The following is a 13,651-nucleotide window of genomic DNA, read 5'->3' as shown; positions in this document are numbered from 1 at the left end:
CTGGGTCCTCAGCACAGATTCATAATCACCAAAGAGGGGACGTGGCAGCCAGCTCAATGGAAGAAGCCCTAGACTGAGATCAGAGGTTTCCAGCTGGCTATTTACCCTAGCCAAATCATGTCTGTGCTTCCTCAGTTGTAACACGCAGCGGTGTGGGCAGATGGTCTTCATGCTCTCTTTGTGATCCACATGGACCCCCATTTTAAAGGTTACCAACTGTGGTTTAATCAGAAGTCCAAGAAGCATAGTCCATGCATCCTAAATATATTTTATTGAGACTGGAGCATTTACAGTAAAGTACTCATTATGACACATCAGAAAGACTCAAGTTCAACAACTTTTACATTCACAAATACAAATTGCCTTTTGCTCTGAGGCACACAGAGAACAAGGGGAATGGGGGAAGACAAGGTACTGATGGGAGACCCAGACCTAATGGGCCATCTGTGGGTCTTCCCCTGCAGAGAAGGGCCTCCTCTGACTTGGCAGCATTTCTAGATGCCCTCAGCAAGAGGAAAAGTGACGCTTTCCCCATGAGTCCAGAGCAGGACAAATTATCTGTAGTCTTGCTGATTTCCTTTCTGGTTCAAAGAATTTCTATGGCAGCATTAAGATGAAACCATTAGCTACTTGACATCACAGAGACAGTAGGCACAGGCCTGGAAGCATTCAACCTGAAAAATCCATCTTGGGATCCATATGGCTTAGAAGCCTCTCTGTCCCATGAAAGTCAAACATTTCAAACATTCTCATAAATAGAGAGAGTAGGAAGCAGATGATATGACCAAGTTCAGTTTCAATGAGCAGTCAAGAGACCTAAGTGAACCTTGGACAAAGCCCTTCTCCCCAGACCTCGGTTTCCCACTCAGCTCCATATCCATGTTTGCTTTCAAGATCTATCTGGTGCTAGAAAGAAACCTAAAACCAGTGTGCAAATGGCAATTGTTTAGGGTGGGTGAATTTAGTTCTATTCTGCCTGTGTCTCCTGGGTGACAGTGAGTCACTCAGGACCAGACGGAAGGTGATGAAAACAGTCTCCGGAATGAGATTTCTCTGGCATGTTGAGTCCTTAAGGACTATCACGGTGTCATAGGTTTCTGAAGGTGACATGTGAGCCGCCAGGGTGATGTTGACAAGTGAGTCGTCTTTGGGGAACTGGCATGAAGAAGCCTTTTTATTCAGACAACACAGAAAAGTGGCCTGTCTAGACAGCTTGGGAGGATTTGAAGTGTCTAAGTGCAATTATTTCCGGCATGTTGGAGAGCCTGCCCCATCATCTCCTGTAAAGGCAGGGCAATGTTTTACCACCTCTTGTTCCATGTGAGTGCAGGAGAGAAGGAATTATGCCTCTGAGATGAGTTTTGTTCCCCGGCTCATCACGATGGCCGCCATCCGAGACGAGGTACTTCATCCAGGCCTTTCCCACCACTGGCTACAAGATGAGGGCAGTCTGTTGGCTCCATGACAGCCTTCTCCTTGGGTTCCTCTCCCACCTCTTCTTCCACTTCTTCTGGTGGACACCACTCCTGGGTAACAGTTCTCTGTTATGCCCTGTTTCTTGCTTATCTCTACATGGAAAACTGTAATTCAGAATGGAAGGAAGAGTGCGCACACACACGCACACAAAGGAAGAAGTTGCAGATAAATCCACAGCATATTAACGAAACTCATCACCGTTGGTGGCAGAAGGGGGTGATTTTTGTTTTCTTCTTTGTGCTTTCCTAATTTTCCCAAGTTTTAATAATAATTCTTCTTTAAGAGAACTCAGTAATTCCTCTTTATTTTAAGGGACCAAATTGGTTCTTTCTTGTCATCTATCCAGCCAGATGCCACACCATTGTGATTCATCCTGGCACAGGTCTTCAGAAAGTGAGGCAAAATAAACCTTCCATGTCAGCGGTGGCTCCCTCACTTTTCACTGGCCAATGAACCTTGTTCAAGTACAGTTCTGTGCATTGGGGTCACACTCAAAGTATGACTCAGTTATCCTTTATGAACATTCGGTGGCAGGGAGGATTGTTAGGCAGCTGGCTGAGTCAGCCCTCATGTGGGCTGAAGCTGTCCTGGGTTTGCTGGCTCAGGGAACCAGGGTGATACACCTCACAGCATTTCTTAGACAGGAATTCATAAACACATGTCTAATTGGTATTTGTCTTTTAGTTTTCACATCAAATGGGGTAGGAGGCTAGACAGTGTTTCCTAGGCAATCAAGGGTCCTATGGCTTCTATAGGACCTTGTTTCCGGCACTGTGAAGGTCATGTGTGAGAGGACAGGCTTTTTTCCAGGCTCTGTCCTCAGGCCCTTTTACAACCTCAGCTGGAGACAGAGCCCTCCCCCTGCCTCTTCCCACCACCCTCTAACTCATTGCCACAGTGGGCTCCACAGAAGACAGGTCTGTCTTCCCAGACTGGAGTTGGGAGGAGGGCAAGAGGTTGCTGGCTAGTGGAACCCTCCGGCCACTGCTCTTCTCTGTCCAAGCCACCCTGAAGGAAGGGACTGGGGAGGGCGGCCTTTCCTCCTGGGGCTTGGGCAGCCTTTGGCACATGCTCAGTAATGCCTTCAGCTCAACCCTAAAGTTCTCGTTGAGCCAGCAGTAGATAAACGGGTTGTAGCAAGTGCTGCTCGTGGCAAGCCAGTGGAAGGCGAAATAGAGGGCATTGTTGGTGTGGATGACCTTGCTGGACAGGAGGAGGACATAGCAGTTGAGGGGGAACCAGCAGAGGGCAAAGAGGACCACCACCAGCATCAGCATCTTGATGGTCTTCTTCTTCTTACGCCGTAGGGCCAGGTACTGCTCTGTGGTCACATCCCCAATTGTGTTGCACAACCACAGCTTCTTGGCCACTCGGGCGTAGGCCACGGAGATGATGAGGAGGGGTAGGATGTAAAGCAGGATGAAGGTGGCCAAGTCCAGGTACTTCCAGAAGAGGTCAGCTGGCTCAGGGAAGTCTGGCAGGCACAGGGAGCGGACAATGTCCTCACTGGTGGCAGGGGAGAGAGGGAGAGACAGAGACAGAGAAACAGAAAGAGGCAGAGAGAGAGAGAGAAAGAAAGAGGAGGGTTTGCCATTAGCGTGGAAAGGCCTCATCCCAAGAAGCACTGCCCTTTCTCCCCCTTGGGCTCCTGGCACATCCCTTAGAGTGCTTTTGCTATAGTGCAATTATTTGATACATTTCTGGCTCTCCGACTAGGCTGGGAGTTCTATAAAGATAAGGAAAACACCTGCTCTCTCTGTGTCCTCTTAACCTTATATTATTCTTGGCCTATAACACAGACCCAGTAAATATTTGTTCAATGAATGAATGTAACAGTGGTATTCCTAGTCTTAGAACTCAACCTGAGAGTACAATGTACTCAGGAAATCTTGGAATTCCTCATTTTACTACCTACTTTCATTCCAGAGGGGAATTAAGGAGTGGGGCAAAGACATGATGGGTTTTAAGAACGTGAGTGGCAAAGCCTGAACTAACATACCTTCAGCCATTCATGTAACAAGTATTTATTTTTTATGGAATGCACCTGGTCCTCTTTGAGGAACCCCCAGAGCAGGGTTAAGAGTGTTAAGAGTGTTAAGACTCTGCAGATTATGACCTGCTGATTGAGGAGGCACGAGCCACCCATGCAGGGTTGGCAAGTACCTCCCTTGGCATCCAACCTCCCACTTTGGCGAAGTGAAAACCCTAGGGCCATTTTGATGGAAGGTGCAGTTTCAATACACTCACACAAAGGAAGCAAAGTCACAAGATTTATTACTTACAAATACAAGAATGGAGGCACAGGGAGCTGGGGAAAGGGCAGTGCTCTGTCCCGGGGTCATGAGCAAGCAGGAGACAGAGGGCAGGGTTGCAAGCACCTATGCGTGGAAGGTGGTTGGGGCGGCGGTCACTCATTTTTCACAGCCTCGACTCTGAGTGGTCATTTTAGGAGGTGACCCGGGAAAAACAAGGCAGGGACTTGTGGTGGGAATCCTAACCCCGTGTCCTAATCTAAATGTCCAGACTATGGGTATGAACAGGGTTGTCATATTGCAAAACGTCTGAGCAGCAACTCAAAATGGCTGCTTTCTCCTCACACCATGTGGCTTGTTGCTCTTGTCGTATGTGCTGGTGGCCATCACTACTAAAAGAGAGAGAATTCTCTTTGCTTTTGTTAGCAGGAAAAAAACACAAAAGCCCAGCTCCCCATGTGTACGGGCAGATGGGAGTCTGAGTGCTCGGGGATTTGGGTATGTGATTCATTTCAGTATCGTAGAATTTGGGAAGGGAGCCTTTATAAATTACAGTTGACCCTTGAGCAACATAGAGGTTAGGGGTACCGACCCCTGCACAGTTGAAAACCCATGTATGACTTTCGACTCCCCCCAAATTAAACTACCAATAGCCGACTATTGACCGGAAGCCATATTGAAAACATAAAGTTGATTAACACATATTTTGTATATGTATTATATACTGTATTCTTCCAATAAAGTAAGAAAAAGAAAATGTTATTAAAAGCAGAAGGAAGAGGAAATACATTTATAGAGCTGGGCTGCATCAATTGCAAAACCCACACCGTTCAAACGAGTGTTGTTCAAGGGTCAACTGTGGCTGAACCAGCCTTCAGGGCTTACTCTCTTGACCCTGCCTGTGTCACAGAAATGTGTGTTTTTAACTGCACCCCTCAGGAGGAGCAGCACATGGCTACCACACCAGCACTGTACCCCCCTCATCCCCTCAGATCCCCTCTACTGGTCTGGAGCGCCAGGCCGCTAGCTCCCGGCCAACCCTGTGATCTTGTAGGTGCCGAGCTTCAGGGGCCACTGAAATCATTTCCTACAGATCCCCTAAGAGCCAGAATAAGAGCCAGAAGGGGCTGGGAGTTTCCATTTTCCCCAGGGAAGCCTGGAATAGGAAAGCCCCGCTCCCTTGCCTCAAGGCCGAATGCACTCTGTTACCTTTGCTCTAGAGTACCCTGTGCAGCTGGCTGTGGCTACCCAAGCCATCCCTCCAACCCCCAAGTTCCCCCTTCCCTTCATCTCTCTCCACTTGCTATCCTGCGTCACCACTCCCTCAGCCATGACCCCTGTGAGCACTTCCTTAAAATCACAAAGCATGACCTGTATCTCAGGGTCTGTTTCTAAGGAACCTCATCGAAAACACCTATGGAACTGATGAAAATCACTCAAAGCTCATTCATTCATCCATTCATTTATTCAGTAAGTAAGTATGTGCTGAGGGCTTGTTATGTGGAGACAGTAAGTCAGGTATTAGGTGACAGGAGGGCAGCAAAATCAGACATGGCGCCAGCTCTCCCCAGCCTTACAGTCGAGCCGGGGACAGCACCTTCAGTGAACTAGTAGCACACACGAGTGTTTAAGTAAAAAAAAAAAAAAAAAAAAAAAAAATGAAGTGCTTTGAAAGAAATTCTCGTTCTGTGAGAGCATATGACACAGAAGCCAGAACGGGACGTAGGGGAAGTGGAGCTTCCTGCCTCGGACACACGGACACGGGCATGTTTCGTCCACAGGTCGGGCGAGGGAATTCAAACATCGCCACTTTAGACAAGGCCCGCGTGACCTTGAATCTCAGTCTGTGTGCGTACACTTCCCCAGGGAAAGAAATTGTTCGCTACTGCCTCGACCTTGCAGATAAACTGGGTGGAGAACAAGGAGGGAGCTAAAGTTGTTGAGAGGAAAAGAGGAGAAAGAGCGGAAGGAATGCCGCAGATAGGCCCGGGCTTGGAAGCAGGAGGTCGGGAGAGAGACAGAGCCAACAGCGGCGGGCAGCACGTACTGGGGAGCTCGCAGGCAGAGGGGCTCAAACTCCCCTCTGTCAAAGTCCTTGGAGGCCCCAGGCTGCTCCTTGCTAGTTAACTCACCTGTACTTTTTTTCTTTTGAATTTTTTTTATTTTTATGTTAGTCACCATACAGTACAGCATTAGTTTTTCATATAATGTTCTTTTTTTATAATAATTTTTTATTATGTTAGTCACCATACAGTACATCCCTAGTTTTTGATGCAATGTTCCATGATTCGTTAGTTGCGTATAACACCCAGTGCACTATGCAATACGTGCCCTCCTTACTACCCATCACCAGCCTATCCCATTCCCCCACCCCCCTCCCCTCTGAAGCCCTCAGTTTGTAACTCACCTGTACTTGAAGGTAAATAATTTCTGGCAGATGGCGTGTGGGAGTGAAAAAAACGTAGCCATGGTCCAGATGACTGTGACGTAGATGACACCTTTTGTGATGGAGATCCGGGGTTTTAACGGATGCATGATGACCTGGAAAACAAGGAAAGTGTGCATCGCCGGCTGAAGAAGTTCTGAAGCAGACGGAATCCTGTGTGGCATCGCAGTAAGGCAGGTAAGTCCTATTTCTCAAGAGGCACCCCTTCTTTCAGGATGAAGCCCCTGGGCTGCCCCGGCCCCACAGCTCCCCTCCAGGGTGTCGGCTGGACTCAGAGGTCTCCTGTCGCTCATATGTGGCAGAACCAGGGTGCAGCGAGGGGACGGGGCAGGGGTGGAGTAGGAGGTCCGCTTGTGTGACAGCCACAAGGCCAGCAGAGGAAAAAGCCATGGTCAACTCCACCTTGGGATCTGATCACGCCCTGCCCCCCCCCCCAATTAGGTTATGGAGGGCTCTGAGAGGGTCTGAGGTGACAAACGTGGAGAGGAGACTCTCCCCACCTGTCATGCGAAGTTGCACTGACATTTATTTAAGGGTTCACAACACTGGTGATAAAATTCTTTGATTTCTTTATTTAAACTATTGCATTTATTGCTAAAATTGCAGTGGGGTCCGGTTTTCCCATGCCTATAGTAAAGCTGGGTTGTAGGCTTTGGGCTGAAAGGCATCTTGGAATTTCTACAGTATGACAATCCATCCTCCTGAAAGGTTAAAGTCAAGACTTGGGAATTTCAAGGCATCCTCATTTTAAGAGTAAGAGCATTATTTCTTGAAAAAGGCATCCTGAGACGGGTGACTCCAAGGTCAGGGGGAGAGGTCATGAAGAGCTGCCACCACCAAAGATGTCGTCCAAGGATACAGTGAACACTCTGGCTGCATCCCCCCAAATTTTTCTCGTTTTTTTCTAGGTTTTATGGGAGGAAATGACTAGGCTTTAGAAGCTGCTCAGCACATCCCCCTTCTGGATTTTGCCATCTCTGCCCCTCACGCTCCCTCCTTGTTCGGATTGCTGAAGGAAGTGAGAGCCTGGGTCCGAGGCCTCGACATCACTCGAAGATTTCAATGGCTTTGGGACAGGGCCCTATTTCTTGGGTTTATGTCACAGCAATGTAGTCAATGTGGGCAAGACTTATCCCCTTGTTCCTCAGACTGACCCGTCTTTGGCCCAAGGGTCAACTGTCCCTTAGCTATGTTAAATGGGTGTAAGCACAGGCCAGGTAAAGGTGATCCAGAGTCCCTCTTGTTGAATGAGGGGAGAAGGTTAAGAAAAGGCAGAAAAATATTTGTATGCAGCCTTTTCAGATTTTCCCCAAAGCATTTGCAATATAAATGCCAAAATGATGGAATTTCAGGGCCAAAGAAATCTCATAGTTTGCCAACCCCAGATCCCTACCAGATGATGAATGTCCTCTAAAACACCCCTATCAAGTGTCACCCAGCCCTTGCTTAAAAGGGGCCAGGAAATGAAACTCATTACCTCCACAGGCAGCTTTGTTGTGTTAGAAAATTCGTTCTCATACTGAGCTGTGTCTTTGAATCTGCATCTTTGAAGCCTCTCTCCCTTGGTCTTTGTTTGCACCTCTTGGAGCTACTGAGAATAAATCCTTTGTCCTGCTGGCTCTTATGATGCTGGCCTTGTAGGTGCCCCTGAGCCTTCTCAGAGTAGCGGGGGCTAGTGATCAGAGCAGAGGCTTGAAGCCAGACAGACCTCAATGCTAATCCTAGCTGCATCATTCACCAGGCAGGTGATCTTGGGAAAGCTATGCATGCACTCTTCTGAGCTTCCATTCCTCGATTCAGCACAGACCTAAGGCTGCAACATGGATTTACTATGTTAGCACCTGCGAGGTTCTTGCCACGGAGCCATCCTCTTCCAGGATAGGCACGCCCAGGCCCTCGTTGGTTTCCTTAACCATATCCACCCATGTGCGTCTGATGGGGCAGGACAGTGAGCAGGGCCTTCCTGCCCTACCCTGAGGCCTGCTCCTGCCGCCTGGACACCCGAGCTTGTCCTCCTCAATAACTGGGAACAGGGAGTATCTATCTCCCTTGTCTCTTCCCTGCAATGATTTGCCAATCTCCTTCCATCTGCGATTTTCAGGTTTGCTTTTCTACCCCTCAAACAAGCTCATTAACTTCTGAGACACAAAATGGAAGCAATGAGCCTTTGTTGGAACAAACTGGGAATAATGACTTTTTGTAGCACTCAGCACACATGTTTTAAAATGCCTCATCTAAGTGCTCTTACTGGCCAATAAGAAGACAAATACACTTAGTGGAAAATGTGCTAAACAGTGTCGTGAGGGACCCTGCAGTTCCCTGAGAAGCAAAGCCTGAGGGGGAAGGAGAGGGTGTAGGGGGTAGGTGCCCTCACCTGGTGGCGATCAACAGCAATGGCCGTCAACGTCAGTGCTGAGACGTGCAGGGAGCAGTACTGGGCAAAGCGGCTGACATGGCACATGCCTTTCCCGAACACCCATGTGCTGTTCACAAAGCGGACCTGGAAACCAGCCCACAGAGTCAGAAGACAAACAGGCCTTGACCCTGACACCCACCCCCCGTGGCCTCTGAGGAGTATCCCTCAGGAGGCTTCTTCCAGCTCCTCCCTTCTTCCATTCTACCTACTCAGTTGTGGGTCACCCATGATGTTCTCCAGTGTGACTCACTTTCAACCACTCGATTCAACAAAACCTAATCATATTGCTGGAGCCAAACCTTGTGAGGTGTCAGGAGAGCATGGGAATCCGTGGACTTTGGACTTGGACTTGCTGCCTCTGCTAGTTTCTAGCTGTGTGACTTTGGGCAAGGTATATAGTCTCTCTGAACCTCAGTTTCCTTATTTGCAAAACAAGGCTTAAAAATCTCTACCTTGTAGGCTTATTGTAAGGATGAAGGTTTTAAAAAGTCTATAAAGGGTAGAACACCATGTCCGGCAGATTGGTAGAAAGATATTATTAGAAATAAATAGTAGCTATTTTTCTGGTAATAATAAAATCCATTCTTAGCCCACATGAGTTCAGACTTAATAGGGGAGACACATCTGAAAAATCATAACACAGTGTGGGGGCTGTGCTCTCTAATGTTGACTAAGCAAACCTTGCAATTTCATCGGGGAAGGGGATCGAGGGGCCTGGAGAGGGGGTGGGCAGGGTGGGGAGAAGACAAGCTCCAGGACAGCGCGGGGCCATGGGAGCAGGCCCAGGCCTCGTCCCACATCACCCATGGCTGCCTGTTCACTCCCTCAGCGCTCCAGCCTCTCCTGAGTGATGCCCCACACCCAAGAAAGATCAAGCGCTGATTCTGAACGAGTCTGGGGAGAGCACTCAGCTATCTCAGGCTGCAAGAAGGAAAGCATTCAATGCCCTACAGAAGGCCTGCACGAAGGGCATGGGGGCCACAAGGTGGGGTGGGAGGGGGCTGACATAGAGAGGAAAAATGATAGAGAAAGAAACAGAGCAAGTCAGTTGGACAGAAAGAATGTCATGCGGTGATTTACAACAGAGGATTTGCCCCTTACGACTGTCACCCGGGACAAGGCTCTTAGGCTCTATGAGCTTCGCTGTCCTCATGGGTAAAATGGGCGAACCATTGTCACGAAAATCAAACAAGAGGTAACACGCGGAAAGTAGGTAGATCAGTGCTTTGTACAGAGGAAGCACTTACCACGATGAACTACCCTTGTTATGATATATGCGACACTTGAGAGGAGCTTTCAAGAGTAAGTAGCCTTTGTAGCTGGGGCGGTACTTGGCCCGCAGTCGGAAATCCCAGGCCCTGTCTGAGGAATAAGCAGTGGGATGGTTTAGCCGGACCGTGTGGAAGAGAGTCGTGAGGGACGATGAGTGTGGCCAGATGCTGAACTAGGACAGCAGACCGTAGCTTTACTCTCTCTGGGGTTGGCGGGTAGCAGCCATACAAGGCTTTCGAGCAGTCCGTTAACATTATGGAGCTAGACATCCTTAGCGACTCCTACTTCTCACCTCCCACATTCCATACATTACAGAGCCAACCAGGGCTGCCTCTCAATGGCTTTCAAATCCATTTCCTCTTCCCCAGTCCCAAGGCCCCGGCCCTCGTGGAGTGCCCCACCATTTCTCACTCGGACCGTTTACAGCCTCCTAGCGGCTTCCCCTGCCCTCCGGTCTTGTCCACTTGCCATTCAGCCTTCACACCACTGATGGTAATTTTCTTAACTAAAAATCAGATTATTGTCACCTTCCCACTTAGCATCACCTTGGCCCTCAGGACAGACCCAGATGCCTCTGGAGTATCCAGGCCCATTCCCAAGCTGGCCACAGCCTTCCTTTGTGGCCCATCTCCACCTGTCTCCAACTCCCGCACACACCCCCACTGCGCTTCCTGCCTCACTCCTCACTCCAGCTGCCACCGCTCCTGCCTCACTGCTCCAGATCCATCGAGCCACTCAACATCCCCTCAACACACCATGAGCTTTGATGCCCTTTGCCTTTGTTCTCCGGGTCCCTCTGTCTGCATGGAACGTTCACCTCGACCTGGAAAACTGCCCTTCCAGGCCCCTTTGAAATGTCACGTTCTTTGTACAGTCTCCTTTGACCCTCTCCTGGGCCTCTGGCAGGATGGAGTAAGTGATTCTCTCCTCCAGCTCCCACCACACTCCGTGCACGCCTCTGCCATGGGAATTGTAACTGTTTGCTTTTCTCTCAATGACCAGAGCTGAACTTCATGCTCACCGTCGTGTGTAAAGCGGACAGGAAAGGAGACCAGGGAGGAAGAATATTGTCACCAGCTTGCAGGAAGACGGGATGCCTTACATTAGAAGACCCTTCCCCAACCCTTTCATCATCCCTGCTGGCCAGCACCTTGTAAGCTCTGACAAGAGTTTAGATTGGGGCAGTTCCACGGGTCAGGTTCAAAGCCAAGCTGTGCTGGGTTATCTTGGGAGGAGTTCTGGGTTCTCAGGACCCTGCCACTTCCTCTCTTGCAGAATCATCCAACGCAGGACTTGTCAGGTCTCAGTGACAGCCTAGGCTGGGGTCCATGGCTTCTCTCCCTCCCCTCTTGTGTCTGCTGAAGATTCATTCTGCATCCTTCTCTGGGCAGCATTTCTCATCCTGGGTGGCCCAGCCCAACCCCAGCATTGCAGACTGTCAGGATAGAAACCAAGGGTTGGGGGGGAAGCCAAGGGGAGCCAGGGATAAACTCTCTTGTGCTTCAAGGTAACAGGGGATAGGGGATGGGGTAGGTATTGGAAGCCCTTTTGTCCTTGGTTAGTGACGAGAAGATTCTGAGTAGCCAGGAGTCGATACATATTAGCTGGCCAGAGAGCAGGAAAAGTCCATGGTTTGGAGTAGTGGAAGCTTAACATGGTCCTCATGAGGTGGCTTAGTGGACAGACCCCTGGACTTGAGTCAGGAAAGTAATTCTTATCCTGGCTCTGCCAATTACTAGCTAAGTGACTTTGGACAAGGGACTGAACCTCTGTCTGTGCCTTAGTTTCCTCATCTGCAAAATGCAATGTTCTCATAAGTGAGGACAAAAGAGAGACTGTAGTTTTAAAATGTGAGATTCGGCAGGATGTTCACACAGGTGGATGGACTCGTGGGAGTTCACGCTCTTCCTTTGGCGTGTCTATTATTTCTAATTGAGAGTGTGTGTGAGACAGACAGAGGTGTGAACAGATACTACTTTGGTAATAACTCACATAACAATAAGGTTATTCCATAAAGTGAAAAAACATAACTCATGCTACAGAACCCTAAGGGATAACGAACCGTCATTAGACTGTTCAGTCCTAGCCCTCACATCCCACACTACCCGGGAGCACCACACTCCCAGGTCACGGAGGGACGGAAATGACACCACTAAGCCGAGCAGCCAGCATGTGGAGGGGAGCCTCATCTGCCGCCCACGTGCACGTGCCCCCAGCCTGGTCCTGGGACCCAAGCCCACCTCATCCCCATCTCTTCCCCAACACACACTTCCTACCACAGGCTCACAGTCAAACCACAAAAGAGAAAGGCAATTTAAGTGGTCCAAGAAAATGCACGTGAGTTTCCATTAACAATTAGTAGTTGTTTGATATTGCAGCTGTGGCACAAAGCAGCATCTTAGGGTGGCGGTGAAGGGGGGCACTGAATGGGCTGGACTTCGGGGATGAGGGGTGACTTAGCAATCCCTGCCAACATTTCCAGGAGCTTCCATATACTGCTTGATATCAAATAGCCCAGTGCCCAATGATATTAAATAGGAAGTGGTCATTCGCTCCTGGGTGACTGCAGACACTCCAGTCATTGACCCCAGTGCTCCCAGCTGCAGAAGCTCAGGCTCAGAAGGTGATGAGACAGAGACAGAAGAGAGAGAGAGAGAGGACAGAAAAACAAAACCACAGACAAGGACAGGAAGAGAGGGAAAGGGGAGGATAGAGACTGGGAGGGAAGGACAGTCACAGGGAGGGAAAAAGATGCAGGCACAAAGAGAAAGAGACAGCAAGGAGGGACAGAAAGTCTGCGAGACAGAACAGAGGAGAGAGTTGAGACTTGAGCGAGGAGGGCAGAGGGGAAGGAGCCGGAGAGGCGCAGCCAGCCAGCCCCAGGGAAGCCGGAGGAGGAGAACTGTGTGGCCCGAGGAGAGGGGCCGGGGGAGCCGGACGGGAGGGCACGGAGGGCCGAGGAAGTAGAGCCGCGCCCGCCGAGGCAGGCGCGAGCCGGGGCCTCACCAAGGTGAAGGGCGTGTTGAGCAGCGTGATCATGATGTCGGCGACCGCCAGGTTGACGATGAAGAGGCTGGTGGCCGAGTGCATTCGCTGGTTCTTGAAGATGACATGACAGACCAGGACGTTGCCGAAGAGCGAGAAGACGATGATGAAGGAGTAAGCCACGATGAGCAGGGCTTTCACCGTGGGGTTCTGGGACTCGGCCCCGTAGCGCCTCCGGCCCACAAAGTTCTGCCAGTCGGAGAAGCTGTAGTTGCTCCAGAAGAAGTGCGAGGCGTTGGGCACGGCCAGGGCCGCCTCCAGGCCCGGCTCGTCGGCCCGGCCCTGGGGGCGCTCGGCGGCTCGCACCAAGGGGAGCAGGCAAAGCAGCACCCCGCGCGGGCCCATCCTGCGGGAGCCCCGCCGCCCGAGCCCGAGCCCGCGCCGACGTCCGCGGGGAGGGGAGGGCGCGCGGCTGCGCTCCGGGCCGCTGGCCGCACCTGTCCGGCTCTGCGCAACACCGCGGCTCCGGCTCCCGCTCCCACTCCCGCCCAGGCTCCCGCTCCCGCCCCGGCTCCCGCCCCGGCTCCCGCCCCGGCTCCGGCTCCGGCTTCGGCGGTGGCGCGCGCCCGCTCCGCCAGCTCCCGGCCGGCCGGATGCCCCTGCGGGAATGCAACCCCGCGGGGCTTGCAAGGCTCTTTACCCGGCGCGCCCTTTCTGGCGCTGCACCCCGCCCGCTCCCACGCCGGGAATGCAACCCCGCGGGGCTTGCAAGGCTCTTTCCCCCGCGCGCGCTCGCCCGCTGCC

The 13,651-nt window shown here is 50.9% G+C and overlaps 1 protein-coding gene across 1 annotated transcript; it reads right to left on the bottom strand.

Annotated features, from left to right (window-relative positions):
* Positions 1-248: 248 nt before the first annotated feature.
* Positions 249-13,252, bottom strand: GPR83 (G protein-coupled receptor 83). Its single transcript, XM_045790848.2, has 4 exons — positions 12,869-13,252; positions 8,549-8,674; positions 6,136-6,269; positions 249-2,982 (listed from the first exon to the last, which is right to left on the bottom strand). The coding sequence occupies exons 1-4, from the start codon at positions 13,250-13,252 to the stop codon at positions 2,358-2,360; spliced, it is 1,269 nt and encodes a 422-aa protein (XP_045646804.2). The 3' UTR covers positions 249-2,357.
* Between the last annotated feature and the right edge of the window lie 399 nt (positions 13,253-13,651).

This window comes from Ursus americanus, chromosome 16 (genome assembly GCF_024610735.1).
Source record: "Ursus americanus isolate L20-20 chromosome 16, mUrsAme1.1.p, whole genome shotgun sequence".
NCBI lineage: Eukaryota > Metazoa > Chordata > Mammalia > Carnivora > Ursidae > Ursus > Ursus americanus.
This window is presented reverse-complemented; position numbering and strand designations above follow the sequence as displayed.